This window comes from Mobula hypostoma, chromosome 5 (assembly GCF_963921235.1).
Source record: "Mobula hypostoma chromosome 5, sMobHyp1.1, whole genome shotgun sequence".
Classification (NCBI taxonomy): domain Eukaryota; kingdom Metazoa; phylum Chordata; class Chondrichthyes; order Myliobatiformes; family Myliobatidae; genus Mobula; species Mobula hypostoma.
Window position 1 is genome coordinate 196,228,166 of NC_086101.1, and position 17,174 is coordinate 196,245,339.

The following is a 17,174-nucleotide window of genomic DNA, read 5'->3' on the forward strand; positions in this document are numbered from 1 at the left end:
AGATTGCGCAGTCTAGGTTTGTTCTCACTGGGTAAGGGAAGCTGAGGACTGAGCTTATCGAGGTTTGTAAAGTTATAAGGTGTCTCTGGAGGCCTCCTGGGAACAGTAAACACTGCAGGAGAGTGTCGGGACACAGGATGGAAGTTCAAATTTGAGATCTACAAAAATAATCTGAAGATATGTTAATAAAATTTCTGAAGAAGCCAGGCCTTTAGAAACGACAACTGGGACTCACCTTGTTGGAGCTGGTGTACAACTGTTTTTGAGCTTTCTTAGGGTTGGGAATCTGAGGCCAAATATAAGGCTTGATCCTGGAAAGAGAAGAAATTAACAGCCATAGTGTGGATAGGAGGGACCTAACTACTGTCCCACACAGGTTCCACTCACTGTTACACTCAGGTCCCATCCAACATCCCTCGCAAATCCCACCCACCGTCCTACACAGATCCCACCCACCATTCCACACGGGCCCCACCCACTGTCCCTCACCGATTCCACCCGCTGTCCCACACAGGTCACACCATAATCCCACATGGGCCCCACCCACTGTCCCTCACAGATTCCACCTGCTGTCCCACACAGGTCCCACAATAATCCCACACGGGCCCCACCCACTGTCCCACACACAGACCCACACAGATTCCACCCACTGTCCCACACAGAACTCCCCCCACCATCCTACATGGGTCCTACCCATTGTCCCACACAGACCCACACACTGACCTTCAAAGACCCACACAGCTTCCACCACAATCCCACATGAGCCCCACCCACTCTCCCACACAGGTACCACACACAGACCCACACAGTTCCCACACGCCCCCCACCACCAGTCCATACGGTTCCCACCCGTAGTCCCACGGGTCCCACCCACAGACCCACACAGGCCTACGCAGGTCCCACACACAGTCCCACACGGGTCCCATCCACATACCGAAAGAGGGGTTTGGGGAGTCAGTGGGCTGAGGAAGGATTTTGGTGGGTTTGGGGAGTCAGTGGGCTGAGGGAGGATTTCGGTGGGTTTGGGGAGTCAGTGGGCTGAGGGAAGGATTTTGGTGGGTTTGGGGAGTCAGTGGGCTGAGGGAAGGATTTTGGTGGGTTTGGGGAGTCAGTGGGCTGAGGGAAGGATTTTGGTGGGTTTGGGGAGTCAGTGAGCTGAGGGAAGGATTTTGGTGGGTTTGGGGAGTCAGTGGGCTGAGGGAAGGATTTCGGTGGGTTTGGGGAGTCAGTGGGCTGAGGGAAGGATTTTGGTGGGTTTGGGGAGTCAGTGGGCTGAGGGAAGGATTTTGGTGGGTTTGGGGAGTCAGTGAGCTGAGGGAAGGATTTTGGTGGGTTTCGGGAGTCAGTGGGCTGAGGGAAGGATTTCGGTGGGTTTGGGGAGTCAGTGGGCAGTGGGAGGGATTCAGTGGATTTGGGGAGTCAGTGGCAGAGGAGAGTGTCGGTGGTCTGTGGGTGGGTTTCTCTCCCTGAGGGTGATGATGCCATGGTTTGGTGAACCTCACCTGTTCTCCCACAATAGTACCAGTAGGCCCACGAGGAACAGCAGCAGCAGGAGCAACATGGAGAGAGTTACCTTCACACCTGCAGACAGACAGGACAGTGGGTATTATCTTGAGGGTAACATCCCAATCCCCCTCACTCGGTCCTTGCCTGTGGTACGTTGTGCCCTGGCTCGTTCCCCCTCACTCAGTCCCTGCCTGTGGTACGTTGTGCTCTGGCTCGTTCCCCCTCACTCAGTCCCTGCCTGTAGTACGTTGTGCCCTGGCTCGTTCCCCCTCACTCAGTCCCTGCCTGTAGTAACGTGGTGCCCTGGCTCGTTCCCCCTCACTCAGTCCCTGCCTGTGGTACGTTGTGCTCTGGCTCGTTCCCCCTCACTCAGTCCCTGCCTGTGGTACGTTGTGCTCTGGCTCGTTCCCCCTCACTCAGTCCCTGCCTGTAGTACGTTGTGCCCTGGCTCGTTCCCCCTCACTCAGTCCCTGCCTGTGGTACGTTGTGCTCTGGCTCGTTCCCCCTCACTCAGTCCCTGCCTGTAGTACGTTGTGCCCTGGCTCGTTCCCCCTCACTCAGTCCCTGCCTGTGGTACGTTGTGCTCTGGCTCGTTCCCCCTCACTCAGTCCCTGCCTGTGGTACGTTGTGCCCTGGCTCGTTCCCCCTCACTCAGTCCCTGCCTGTAGTACGTTGTGCCCTGGCTCGTTCCCCCTCACTCAGTCCCTGCCTGTGGTACGTTGTGCTCTGGCTCCTTCCCCCTCACTCAGTCCCTGCCTGTAGTACGTTGTGCTCTGGCTCGTTCCCCCTCACTCAGTCCCTGCCTGTAGTACGTTGTGCTCTGGCTCCTTCCCCCTCACTCAGTCCCTGCCTGTAGTACGTTGTGCTCTGGCTCGTTCCCCCTCACTCAGTCCCTGCCTGTAGTACGTTGTGCTCTGGCTCGTTCCCCCTCACTCAGTCCCTGCCTGTAGTACGTTGTGCCCTGGCTCGTTCCCCCTCACTCAGTCCCTGCCTGTGGTACGTTGTGCTCTGGCTCGTTCCCCCTCACTCAGTCCCTGCCTGTAGTATGTTGTGCTCTGGCTCGTTCTGCCCCAGTACTAGGGAGATGTGGAGGTGAACACAATGGGACTTGGCATTCAGAGAGAGGAATGGGCTCTGGAATGGGTCTTGGTGCTGACATCGAGCAACCCACCCTCCCCGCCCAGCACGAGCATCGTTGGGTTGTGTAGAGGAGATGGGGAGTCAGTACTGTAGGGATTGGTGGAATATCTCCTGGGATAGGATTCAGGATTCAAGATCGATTAATATCATTTCCAGTACACAAGTGTTACTCTGGATCTGATGCAGCACAAAAAAAACACAAGAAGATGAAGAACGCAATAATAACAATAAATAAATATCAGTAAGTAAGATAACTTATATACTGTACACAGACTGATTGTATGTCCAAAAGGTGCTGCTACACTTTACATAAGGTGACTGGCAGGAAGTAATAAAGTAGTGGGGGAGGTGTTAGTCAGCCGTACTGCTTGGGGAAAGGAACTGTTTTTGAGTCTGGTGGTCCTGGTGTAGATGCTACGTAGCCTCCTCCCTGATGTGAGTGGGACAAACTGTCCATGAGCGGGGTGGGTGGGCTCCTTCATGATGTTACTGGCCCTTTTCCAACACCTTTCGGTACATATGTCCTTGATTGTGGCTGTGCCGGTGATGCATTGGACAGTTCTGACTACCCATCGTAGAGCCTTCCTGTCCGCCACAATGCACTTTCCATACCAAGCAGTGATGCAGCTTGTTAGGATGCTCTCTACTACATATCTGTAGAAAGATGTGAGAAAAGATCAACATCCGGCTCTCTCCAGCCTCTGCAGAGAACAGAGGTGTTGATGAACTTTCCTGACTGTGGAGGGTGTTGAGATGCGCACACCCCAGGAGTTTGATATGGCTTGCAGTTTCCACTGCTGTGTCGCCAGTGTAAAGAAGGGTGAGAGTGGTGTGGCTGGTGACGACTGGCCCTGGTGTGTATGAGATGAGACGTTATTCTGAGTCGGGGGCATGTTAGGTGGCATTGAGGGTATATAACTTCATGGAGACTGGGTGTTCCCTGTGCCCATGGCAAGTGGGCGGGGGTTCCCTGGATAGTTTCTAACTACTGCCGCTGTGTCAGATGAGGGTGTGAGCACCCAGCTGCTCTCCCCATTCCTCCCCTGGGTTCAGCCTCACTCCATCCCATGGACTGTGAAGCTATGGCTTGCTGGCTCAGAGACCACTCTGGGCCGGCTGGGAGACATTTCCCCAATGCCCAGGCCTCGCAGATGCACTGCCAAGTGACCGACAAGCGTACAAACCCATACAACTTTGGAGTGTGGGAGGAAACGGGAGTCCCCAGAGGAACTCGCCTCGATCGCAGGGAGAATGTACAAACTCTGTTGAGACAGCGGCAGGAAATGAACTTGAGTTACGGAGCAGTAAACCGCAATTCAAATTGTTACTCTGCCATAACACCCCCTCAACTACCAGGCAACAGCCGAGAACCTCACTACACCCAGGGCCACTGCTACACACAGTTACTCACCCAAGGCCAATCCTACACACAGTTACATATTCAGGGTCACTCCAACAACACAGTTACTCACCCAGGGCCACTCCAACAACACCAGGCAACAGCCCAGAACCTCACCACACCCAGGGCCATTCCTACACACAGTTACTCACCCAGGGCCACTCCGACATGTAGTTACTCACTCAGAGTCACTCTGACAACACAGTCATTCATCCAGTATCACTCCAACCACAGTTACTCACCCAGGGTCACTCCAACAAAACGACGACTAAACACATTGATGAGGGTAGAGCAGTAGATGTAGTGTATATGGATTTCAGGAAAACATTTGATAAGTTACCCCATGCAAGGCTTATTGAGAAAGTAAGGAGGCATGGGATCCAAGGGGATATTGCTTTGTGGATCCAGACCTGGCTTGCCCACAGAAAGCAAAGAGTGGTTGTAGATGGGTCATATTCTTCATGGAGGTCAGTGACCAGTAGTGTGCCTCAGGAATCTGTTCTGGGACCCCTACTGTTTGTGATTTTTATAAATGACCTGGATGAGGAAGTGGAGGGATGGGTTAGTAAATTTGCTGATGACACAAAGGTTGGGGGTGTTGTGGATAGTGTGGAGGGCTGTCAGAGGTTACCACAGGATATTGATAGGATGCAAAACTGGGCTGAGCAGTGACAGATGGAGTTCAACGCAAATAAGTATGAGGTGGTTCATTTTGGTAGGACAAATATGATGGCAGAATATAGCATTAATGGTAAGACTCTTGGCAGTGTGAAGGATCAGAGGGATCTTGGGGTCTGAGTCCATAGGACACTCAAAGCTGCTACGTACGTTGACTCTGTGGTTAAGAAGGCAAACAGTGTATTGGCCTTCATGAATCGTGGGATTGAGTTTAAGAGCCGAGAGGTAATGTTGCAGCTATATAGGACCCTGGTCAGACCCCACTTGGAGTACTGTGCTCAGTTCTGATCACCTCACTATAGGAAGGATGTGGAAACCATAGAAAGGGTGCAGAGGAGATTTACAAGGATGTTGCCTGGATTGGGGAGCATGGCTTATGAGAATAGGTTGAGTGAGCTCGGCCTTTTCTCCTTGGAGCAATGGACGATGAGAGGTGACCTGATAGAGGTGTATAAGATGATGAGAAGCATTGATCGTGTGGATAGTCAGAGGCTTTTCCCCAGGGCTGAACTGGCTAGCACAAGAGGGCACAGTTTTAAGGTGCTTGGAAGTAGGTACAGAGGAGATGTCAGGGGTAAGTTTTTTATGCAGAGAGTGGTGAGTGCGTGGAATGGGCTGCTGGCGGCGGTGGTGGAGGCGGAAACGATAGGGTCTTTTAAGAGACTCCTGGATGGATACATGGAGCTTAGAAAAATAGAGTGCTATGGGTAAAGCCTAGGTAGTTCTAAGGTAAGGACATGTTTGGCACAGCTTTGTGGGCCGAAGGGCCTGTATTGTGCTGTAGGTTTTCGATGTTACTCAGCCAGGGTCACTCCAACACACAGTTACTCACCCAGGGTTACTCCGACACGGGGTGTATGGCGTGTCAGGGAGGAGTAGCACCTCTGGTGGGGGAACATGTCGCGTCCTTTTCAAGGCGGTTAGTCCACCTTTGGTCCCCACCTGGCACTCAGCTCTCACCTGTGGCTCCCTGTAGCTGTTTGCATGCGACAGCGGCCACACCCCGGTTAACGGCTTCAACAGCCGGCTAAACCAAGTGAGGGTAGCCGACGGATCTCAAACCTTCCATGAGATAGGGAGTTGTCTATCCCAGCATGTGAAGACAGACTGCAGTGGATTGAGCGGACGAGACCAATGGAAGGTCCAACGGCCAAGAAGGCGGTCTCTGCAAGCGTTGTGGAACACGTAGAGCATGACGAGACACAGAAGATGTCCTGGTCATCCACTGCGCCTAGTCCCATCTCCAGCCGTCTCGACACCGGATCCAGATGGGAATTAGGAAGAGAGAGTGAGGCTGACGCCGTGCAACTCTCCCTCACTTAAATCCAAATCAAGCACTAGTCTCAACACCATCATCCTCATAATGATGTCGAGGTCTTCATCGACGACGATGGACAAACAACTCCGACACTTCCCAGTGCTGCCAACTCCCCCTACCAAACACATTACTGGTCACGGGAGAACACCATCTTGCACTGGCTCCCCTCCTATTGAAGTTGGTGGGCACGGGAGAACTGCACCCAGGTTCCGCTCCTTTTCAGCACTATCCTGACTGGGAATGACCTCCCCATTCCTTCACCATCCCTGTATCCAAACCTGGGGCTGGGGTGTGGACTTTTAGCAAGGACCACGCAGGTCTCCTGCAGCTTCTCCCCAGCGGGGTGGATGGGGACATACCCTGTGGTACAAACACAATGTTAAGCCTGTGGCCATATCTTACCCGTACTGTTCAGCTGGTTGATAGATGGGACGGTAAACGTCACGGGCTTACTCCACTCACTCCACTCTCCCTTGAAGTACTTCTGGTTGGGACAGGATCGGATCTGGACAGTGTATTGGGAGCTGGCCACCAGATTCCTCATCAAGAGCCTCAGAGAGCACACCGTAACATTCAGGTCCTGCAGGGAGAAACAAAGGGAATGACTTGCCGCCCTACGAGGGAGACTCTTAGGAAGCACGGGCAGGAGAAGGCCACTCAGCCCCTCTAGCCTGACCCACCACCCTGTACGATTGCGGCTGATATGCCCCGGGCATCAACTCCTCGGGACCACCTCAACTTCAGCCTCAATCTCCTGATCTGCCAGACACTGAACGGGACAGCACAGGAACAGGTCATTCGGCTCTGATGCCAAGTCAAGCTAATCTCTTCTGCCAGCTCATGATCCAAATCCCTCCGTTCCCCAAATGTGCTAAAAGGCTTTTAAATGCCTTTATTGTATCTGCCAGCAGCACCACCCCAGGCAATGCATTCCAAGCACCCATGACTCACTGTGTGTAAAAAGCTGCAATACTCATCTCCTTTGAACTTGCTCCCTCTCACTCTACAAACAAGAGAAAATCTGCAGATGCTGGAAATCTAAGCAACATACACAAATCCCCTTTGAAATTACCCTCCCACTTAAATACAGAGATATGTAGATACTTTATTGATCCCAGTATCACAGAAGCATTACAACAGCACAGATATACAAATATTAGAAGAGAAGTAAGAAAGAATAAAAAATAAGTTATCTCAAACAGTCTAACGGGGGTGGGGGGTGGGGGGGTCATTATTTCTCCAACTATAGTTTGACTCATTATAAAGCCTAATGGCCGAGGGTAAGAATGACCTCATTTTGCACTCTTTGGAGCAGTGCAGTAGTCTTGGTCTATTACTAAAAGTGCTCCTCTATTCAGACAATGTGGCATGCAGAGGGTGAGAAACATTGTCCAGGATGGCCATAGAACCATAGAACATTACAGCACTGAAACAGGCCTTTTGACCCTTCTTGGCTGTGCCAAACCATTTTTCTGCCTAGTCCCACCGACCTGCACACGGACCATATCCCTCCATACACCTCTCATCCATGTACCTGTCCAAGTTTTTCTTAAATGTTAAAAGTGAGCCCGCATTTACCACTTCATCTGGCAGCTCATTCCACACTCCCACCACTCTCTGTTTGAAGAAACTACCCCACCCCCATGTTCCCTTTAAACTTTTCCCCCTTCACCCTTAACCCATGTCCTCTGGTTTTTTCTCCCCTTGCCTCAGTGGAAAAAGCCTGCTTGCATTCACTCTATCTATACCCATCATAATTTTATATACCTCTATCAAATCTCCCCTCATTCTTCTACACTCCAGGGAATAAAGTCCTAATCTATTCAACCTTTCTCTGTAACTGAGTTTCTCAAGTCCCGGCAACATCCTTGTAAACCTTCTCAACACTCCTTCAACCTTATTAATATCCTTCCTGTAATTTGGTGACCAAAACTGAACACAATACTCCAGATTCGGCCTCACCAATGCCTTATACAACCTCACCATAACATTCCAACTCTTATACTCAATACTTTGATTTATAAAGGCCAATGTACCAAAAGCTCTCTTTACGACCCTATCTATCTGTGACGCCACTTTTAGGGAATTTTGTATCTGTATTCCCAGATCCCTCTGTTCTACTGCACTCCTCAGTGCCTTACCATTTACCTTGTATGTTCTACCTTGGTTTGTCCTTCCAAAGTGCAATACCTCACACTTGTCTGTATTAAACTCCATCTGCCATTTTTCAGCCTATTTTTCCAGCTGGTCCAAATCCCTCTGCAAGCTTTGAATTTTCCATAGGATCCTTTGTTCTACCACATTCTCCAGTGTGTCCAGTTTGACTCTTATAACAGAGTGAGCCTTTCTAATCAGTTTATTGACCCTGTTGGCATCACCCATGTTGATCCCTGAGGCACACCACTGGTCACCAACCTCCATGCAGAATATGACCTGTCTACAACCACTCTTTGTCTTCTGTGGGCAAACCAGTTCTGGATCCACAAAGCAATGTCTCCTTGGATCCCATGCCTCCTTACTTTCTCAACTCGCCTTGCATGGGGCACCTGATCAACCACTGAAGTAAGACTCGCTGGTCTATAATTTCCTGGGCTATCTCTACTCCTTTTCTTGAATAAGGGAACAACATCCACAATACTCCAATTCGCTGGAACCTCTTCCCTCCTCACTGATGATGCAAAGATCATCGCCAGAGGCTCAGCAGTCTCCTCCCTCGTCTCCTACAGTAGCCTGGAGTACATCTCATCCCGTCCCAGAGACTTATCCAACTTGATGCTTTCTGAAAGCTCCAGCACATCCTCTTTCTTAATGTCTGTATGCTCAAGCCTTTCAATCCATTGTAAGTCATCCCCACAATCGCCAAGATCTTTTTCCGTCGTGAAATGTACAGAGAAATGTATTATTTGCATCAATGAACAACCAAACCAAAAGGCATGTGGAGCAGCCTACAAGTGTCTCTCTCCACACTTTCTGCTGCCCCGATGTTCAGTAGAAAAACACAGAACACAATGAAACAGAATACAGCAAATAGCAAAATGGCTGACACCAGAGGGCACGGTTTTAAGATGCTTGGAAGTAGGTACAGAGGGGATATCAGGGGTAAGTTTTTTTACACAGAGAGTAGCCTCAGGCCTCCAGGTTCTGGCCATTGTCCTTCAATTGACCATGATCAGCTATTAACCATGAGACCAGAATTAGGCCATTTAGCCCATCAAATCTGAAACATAGAAAACCTACAGTACAATACAGGCCATTCAGCCCACAAAGTTGTGCCGAACAGGTCCCTACCTTAGAAATTACTAGGTTTATCTATAGCCCTCTATTTTTCTAAGCTCCATGTACCTATCCGAAAGTCTCTTAAAAGACCCCATTGTATCTGTGCACCACCGTTGCCGGCAGCCCATTCCACGCACTCACCACTCTCTGAGTAAAAAACTTACCCCTGACATCTCCTCTGTGCCTCCTTCCAGCACCTTAAACCTGTGTCCTCTTGTGGCAACCATTTCAGCCCTGGGAAAAAGCCTCTGACTATCCACACGATCAATGTCTCTCATCATCTTATACACCTCTATCAGGTCATCTCTCACCCTCTGTCACTCCAAGGAGAAAAGACCGAGTTCACTCAACCTATTCTCATAAGGCATGCTCCCCAATCCAGGCAACATCCTTGTAAATCTCCTCTGCACCATTTCTATGGTTTCCACATCCTTCCTGTAGTGAGGTGACCAGAACTGAGCACAGTGCTCTAAACGGGGTCTGGCCAGGGTCCTATATAGCTGCAACACCATTTGCTACAACACAGTCTGCTACACCATTTCATCATGGCTGATCCACTTCCTTCTCAGCCCCATTCTCCTGCCTTCTCCCCGTATCCCTTTATGCCTTGACTAATCAAGAACCTACCAACCTCCGCTTTAAATATACCCAATGACTTTACCTCCACAGTCGTCTGTAGAAAAAAATTCACAGATTCACCACTCTGTTGTTGAAGAAATGGATGTCTTTCTATTCGAAGGTTGGGCGTTTTAGTCCTAAGACTCTCCCCCTATAGGAAACATTATCTCCTCGTCCACTCTATCCAGGCCTTTCAACATTCGATAGGTTTCAATGAGGGAAAGATTGAATAGGTTAGGAGAATTCCCTGGAGCATAGGAGAATAAGAGATTTGATAGAGGAATAAAAAAATAGATGGTGTAAATTCAAGCAGGCTTTTCTCATATAACCATATAGGAGCAGATTTCTTGAAGAATGCAGTGACATTTGCAATTTTCAGATCCTCTGGAACTATGCCAGAATCTAGTGATTCTTGAAAGATCATTACTAATGTCTCCACAATTTCTTCAGCCACCTCTTCCTGAACCCTGGGGTGACCTGTCTACCTTCAGACCTTTCAGTTTCCCAAGCACCTTCTCTCTAGTAATGGTAACCTCACACACTTCTGACCCCTGACACTCTCAAATATCCTGCATATTTGCACAGTGAAGGCTGATGTAAAATACTGTCTGCCATTTCCTTGGCTCCCAGTATTACCTATCCAGCATCATTTCAGGTGGTCCAAGATGCTCTCTCCCCTCTCTTTTACTCTCTATATATCTGATAAAACTTTTGATATAATCTTTGATATAATTGGCACGCTTATCTTTATATTTATCTTTTTGCTCCTTGTGGCTTTTTCATTGCCTTCTGTTGGTTTTTAAAAGCTTCCCAGTCCCCTAATTTGCCAGTAATTTTTGCTCTATTATATGCCCTCTCTTTGGCTTTTACATTGGCTTTGACTTCCCTTCAACTTCGGCCAGTAATTCTCGTGCCTCTGTAATTCCCTTTACTCCACTGAGCTACTGATATCTGACTTTAGCTTCTCCCTCTCAAGTTTCAGGGTGAATTTGTTCATATTATGATCACTGGAGGTTCCTTTACCTTAAGCTCCCGAATCAATTCTGCTTCATAACACAACACCCAATCCAGAATAGCTGATCCCCTAGTGGGCTCACCACAAGCTGCTCTGAAAAAAACATCTCATAGGCAATCTCCAAATTCTCCCTCTTTGCACCCAAAATCTACCTGCATATTAAAATCCCCCATGGCTATTGTAATATGGCCCTTTTGGCATGCACTTTCTATCTCCCATTGCAATTTGTAGTCCACATCCTAACTCCCATCGGGATTGTTTTACCCTTGAAGTTCCTCAACTCTACCCACAATGACTCCATATATTCAGATGATATGTAACTGCTCTCTAAGGATTTGATTTGATTTTTTTTTAACCAACAGAACTATGCCATTCTCTCTGCCAATGTTCCATCTCGTGACCACAGTGCTGTGCAATTTTTTGCCGAATGATAACATGTGAATGCTGAATAGTTCATTGAATAAAATCAGTATAAATAAGCCAGTTCTAAAATCTGCAGACAAATCATCACAAACTCCACATTGTCAACACCAGCCATATCAGAAACCGGAAAAGGAAATGTGATTGTGTATGATCGTGAAATATACTTAATATGCCAATGAGGTAGAGGGTAACAACCTTCTGTGTACAGTTTAACTGTCGCTGCTTGGCCTTAGCACTGCCATGTGTCGCTGGATTCTGGATTTCTTGACAGAGAGACCACAGTCAGTCCGTGTTGGCAGGAACATCTCTGACTCCATCACACTGAGCACTGGATCCCCACAAGGCTGAGTGCTTAGCCCATTGCTGTTTACACTGCTAACACATGACTGTGCAGCCAGATTCAAGGAAACATAGAAAATAGGTGCAGGAGTAGGCCATTCAGCTCTTCGAGCCTGCACCACCATTCAGTATGACCATGGCTGATCATCCAACTCAGAACCCTGTACCTGCCTTCCCTCCATACCCACTGATCCCTTTAGCCACAAGGGCCATATCTAACTCCCTCTTAAATATAGCCAATGAACTGGCCTCAACTGTTTCCTGTGGCAGAGAATTCCACAGATTCACCACTCTGTGTGAAGAAGTTTTTCCTAATCTCGGTCCTAAAAGGCTTCCCCTTTATCCTCAAACTGTGACCCCTCGTTCTGGACTTCCCCAACATCGGGAACAATCTTCCTGCATCTAGCCTGTCCAACCCCTTTAGGATTTTATACATTTCAATCAGATCCCCCCTCAATCTTCTAACTTCCAACGAGTATAAGCCTAGTTCATCCAGTCTTTCATCATATGAAAGTCCTGCCATCCCAGGAATCAATCTGGTGAACCTTCTTTGTATTCCCTCTATGGCAAGGATGTCTTTCCTCAGATTAGGGGACCAAAACTGCACACAATACTCCAGGTGTGGTCTCACCAAGGCCTTGTACAACTGCAGTAGTATCTCCCTGCTCCTGTACTCGAATCCTCTTGCTATAAATGCCAGCATACCATTCGCCTTTTTCACCGCCTGCTGTACCTGCATGCCCACTTTCAATGACTGGTGTATAATGACACCCAGGTCTCGTTGCACCTCCCCTTTTCCTAATCGGCCACCATTCAGATAATAATCTGTTTTCCTATTTTTGCCACCAAAGTGGATAACTTCACATTTATCCACATTAAATTGCATCTGCCATGAGTTTGCCCACTCACCCAACCTATCCAAGTCACCCTGCATCCTCTTAGCATCTTCCTCACTGCTAACACTGCCACCCAGCTTCGTGTCATCCGCAAACTTGGAGATGCTGCATTTAATTCCCTCATCCAAGTCATTAATATATATTGTAAACAACTGGGGTCCCAGCACTGAGCCTTGTGGTACCCCACTAGTCACCACCTGCCATTCTGAAAAGGTCCCGTTTATTCCCACTCTTTGCTTCCTGTCTGCTAACCAATTCTCCACCCACACCAATACCTTACCCCCAATACCGTGTGCTTTAAGTTTGCACACTGATCTCCTGTGTGGGACCTTGTCAAAAGTCTTTTGAAAATCCAAATATACCACATCCACTGGTTCTCCCCTATCCACTCTACTAGTTACATCCTCAAAAAATTCTATGAGATTTGTCAGACATGATTTTCCTTTCACAAATCCATGCTGACTTTGTTCGATGATTTCACTGCTTTCCAAATGTGCTGTTATCACATCTTTGATAACTGACTCTAGCATTTTCCCCACCACCGATGTTAGTCTAACCGGTCTATAATTCCCCGGTTTCTCTCTCCCTCCCTTTTTAAAAAGTGGGTTTACATTAGCCACCCTCCAATCCTCAGGAACTAGTCCAGAATCTAAAGAGTTTTGAAAAATTATCACTAATGCATCCACTATTTCTTGGGCTACTTCCTTAAGCACTCTGGGATGCAGACCATCTGGCCCTGGGGATTTATCTGCCTTTAATCCCTTCAATTTACCTAACACCACTTCCCTACTAACATGTATTTCCCTCAGTTCCTCCATCTCACTGGACCCTCTGTCCCCTACTATTTCCGGAAGATTATTTATGTCCTCCTTAGTGAAGACAGAACCAAAGTAGTTATTCAATTGGTCTGCCATGTCCTTGCTCCCCATAATCAATTCACCTGTTTCTGTCTGTAGGGGACCTACATTTGTCTTTACCAGTCTTTTTCTTTTCACATATGTATAAAAGCTTTTACAGTCAGTTTTTATGTTCCCTGGCAGTTTTCTGTCATAATCTTTTTTCCCCTTCCTAATTAAGCCCTTTGTCCTCCTCTGCTGAACTCTGAATTTCTCCCAGTCCTCAGGTGAGCCATTTTTTCTAGCTAATTTGTATGCTTCTTCTTTGGAATTGATACCATCCCTAATTTCCTTTGTCAGCCACGGGTGCACCACCTTCCTTGATTTATTCTTTTGCCAAACTGGAATGAACAATTGTTGTAGTTCATCCATGCGATCTTTAAATGCTTGCCATTGCATATCCACCGTCAATCCTTTAAGTGCCATTTGCCAGTCTATCTTAGCTAATTCACGTCTCATACCTTCAAAGTTACCCTTCTTTAAGTTCAGAACCTTTGTTTCTGAATTAACTATGTCACTCTCCATCTTAATGAAGAATTCCATCATATTATGGTCACTCTTACCCAAGGGGCCTCTCACGACAAGATTGCTAATTAACCCTTCCTCATTGCTCAATACCCAGTCTAGAATAGCCTGCTCCCTAGTTGGTTCCTCGACATGTTGGTTCAAAAAACCATCCCGCATACATTCCAAGAAATCCTCTTCCTCAGCACCTTTACCAATTTGGTTCACTCAATCTACATGTGGATTGAAGTCACCCATTATAATTGCTGTTCCTTTATTGCACACATTTCTAATTTCCTCTTTAATACCATCCCCAACCTCATTACTACTGTTAGGTGGCCTGTACACAACTCCCACCAGCGTTTCCTGCCCCTTAGTGTTACGCAGCTCTACCCATATCGATTCCACATCCTCCCGGCTAATATCCTTCTTTTCTATTACATTAATCTCCTCTCTAACCAGCAATGCCACCCCACCTCCTTTTCTTTCATGTCTATCCCTCCTGAATATTGAATATCCCTGAATGTTGAACTCCCATCCTTGGTCACCCTGGAGCCATGTCTCTGTGATCCCAACTATATCATATTCATTAATAACAATCTGCACTTTTAATTCATCCACCTTGTTACAAATGCTCCTTGCATTGACACACAAAGCCTTCAGGCTCGCTTTTACAACTCTCTTAGCCCTTATACAATTATGTTGAAAAGTAGCCCTTTTTGATGCTTGCCCTGGATTTTCCGGCCTGCCACTTTTACTTTTCACCTTACTACTTTTTGCTTCTACCCTGATAATTAAATTTGCAGATGATACCACAGTGGTGGGGCTCATCAGCAAAAATGATGAAACTATGTACAGGGAGGAGGTCAAACACCTAGAGAGCTGGTGCAGGAATAACAACTTGATGCTTAATGTCACCAAAACCAAGGAGATGATCGTTGATTTCAGACGGTCTCAGCCTGAGCACACACCCCTCAGCATCAGCGGCTCCACAGTGAAGAGAGTGGAAAACATCAAGTTCCTTGGGGTGCAGATCTCAGACAATCTCACCTGGTCCAGGAACACCACTGGGATTGTGAAACGGGCCCAGCAGAGATTGCACTTTCTGAGGAAGCTTAAACAAGCATCACTCCCCACTAACATCTTAACTACATTCTACAAAGGCGTGGTTGAGAGTGTGCTGACCTTTTGCATCACAACCTGGTACTCCAGCTGCAGTGCTGTCAACAAAAAAGCCTTACAGAGGGTGGTTAGGGGAGCAGAGAAGGTTACTGGGGTCTCCCTACCTTCTGTCCAAGACCTCTTTCAGAGTCGATGCCTCCAGAAGACATGGTACATCGTTAAAGACCCCTCACACCCTCTCTGCGAACTATTTGTTCTTCTGCCATCAGGCAAACATTACAGGAGCATCAAAACTAAAACCACAAGGCTACTAAACAGCTTCCTCCCACAGGCAGTCAGACTGCTAAATAGCTGCTCCCCCTGACTCTGCTTTGGACACTTTTAACTTGCACTGGACACTTATAACTGATTTTAACTGACATGTGGCTGTTGTGTTTTACTATTTATTGTTATGTTTATTATTTAGTGTTGCGTGTGTTATGTTATGATTGCACTGCTCCTGAGAAACGCTGTCTCATTCTGCCCTGCAGAGCTGATGTATGATTAGAATGACAATAGAGTTTTTTGAATCTTTGAATCTTAAATTCCTTTGTGTGCTAGTAAATTCCTTGGATGTTAAGCTCCCAACTATAACCTTCTTTCAGCTGACTCAGTGATGCCCACAATATCATAACTACCAATCTGTAACCACGCAAGATCATCTACTTTATTCCATATACTGCGTGCATCCAGATATATCACCTTCAATTCTGTATTCACCTTCTTTGATTACACAGCAGCTCATTCCACTGACTGCGGTTTTGCCCTGTCCTTCCCGATAGTCTCACTACACTCTGCTTTTGCTTGTCTCCCAACTGCCCCATCCTCAGCCCTAACACTTGGTTTCCCATAGCCCTGCCAAATCAGTTTAAACCCTCCCAAACAGCTCTTGCAAACATGCCCACAAGAACATTGCCCCCCCCACCCCCGTCCCGTTTGTACAGGTCTTACCTTCCCTGGAGGAGATCCCAGTGATCCAGAAATCTGAAACCCTGCTCCCGCACCAGTTCCTCAGCCACACATTTATCTGCCACCCCATCCTAATTTTACCCTCATTGGCGGACTTCTGCACTTCCTGTTGACTTTAGGCTTCAATCTTTGATTTCGACCTTGATGGTGGGATCTCCAAGCCTTAAATTTCAGACCATTTCTGGACTCCAGTGGCCAGCACTCCCAACATGAGTGTTGTGCTTACTCTGAACCAATGCTCTTCTAATTCATCCCACTCTCCTCCCATCAAACTTGTAGCATAGGTACCCACACGGGCCAGATCTGCCTGTTTTTTTCCCTGGCTACGTGGAGCGGCCATTGTTCCAGACTATTCTGGCATCACAGCCCAACTCTTTCTCCACCACTGCATTGGTACCATCTCCTGCACCCATGTACGACACGTCAAGACCAACAACTTTGTGACTAATATTCACCATGCCCTCAAATCTCCGACATCTCTCTTCTGTTCCTCGACGTTTGTTGTCTCCATCTCAGAAGACAGCTCATCCACAGCTACTTACAGCAAACCCACCCTGCTCCCTGTCAGAGCATCATCACTTCTCTCAGTTTCCTTGTCCCAACCACATCTGATCTCCAGATCAGTCTTTCCCTCCAAGATATCCTCCTTTTTCAGGAAACATGGGTTCTTCCTCACTCTCATAGTTGATGGATCCTACAAACTCCTCCTTTTCATTCAATTCTGCTCTGAGCCCAGCCCTCTACAGACAGAGATCCTTCACCCAGCCAAGTTCTGCAGCCAGGACATCATCAATACTTCCAGCAGATACACTGCCAAGTACACCATCTGTCTCCTCCCCTTCCACAGGGACTTCCTCTGTGTAACTTCCTGGTCCTTTATTAGCTCCCTCCTATAGCTATTCAGAGTGCACACCACTCTTGTAACATGTGAGTTACTGTCACCTGCCTGTCAGCTTGAACCAGCCTGGCCACTCACCTCGGACCTCACTCATTAACAAGGCATTTATGCCCACTGAACTTCCGCTCACCGGATGGT

At 47.8% G+C, this 17,174-nt stretch overlaps 1 protein-coding gene across 2 annotated transcripts in view; it reads right to left on the reverse strand.

Moving 5' to 3' along the window:
• Positions 1-17,174, reverse strand: part of LOC134346398 (interleukin-7 receptor subunit alpha-like) — a 53,119-nt gene that overhangs the window by 6,504 nt on the left and 29,441 nt on the right. For both annotated transcript variants that reach the window (XM_063047757.1, XM_063047756.1), the window contains 3 exons: positions 6,444-6,621; positions 1,503-1,581; positions 236-311 (listed from right to left, as the gene is read on the reverse strand). In XM_063047757.1, coding sequence (XP_062903827.1) covers positions 236-311; positions 1,503-1,581; positions 6,444-6,621 — 333 coding nt within the window. The remainder of the gene's footprint in view (positions 1-235; positions 312-1,502; positions 1,582-6,443; positions 6,622-17,174) is intronic.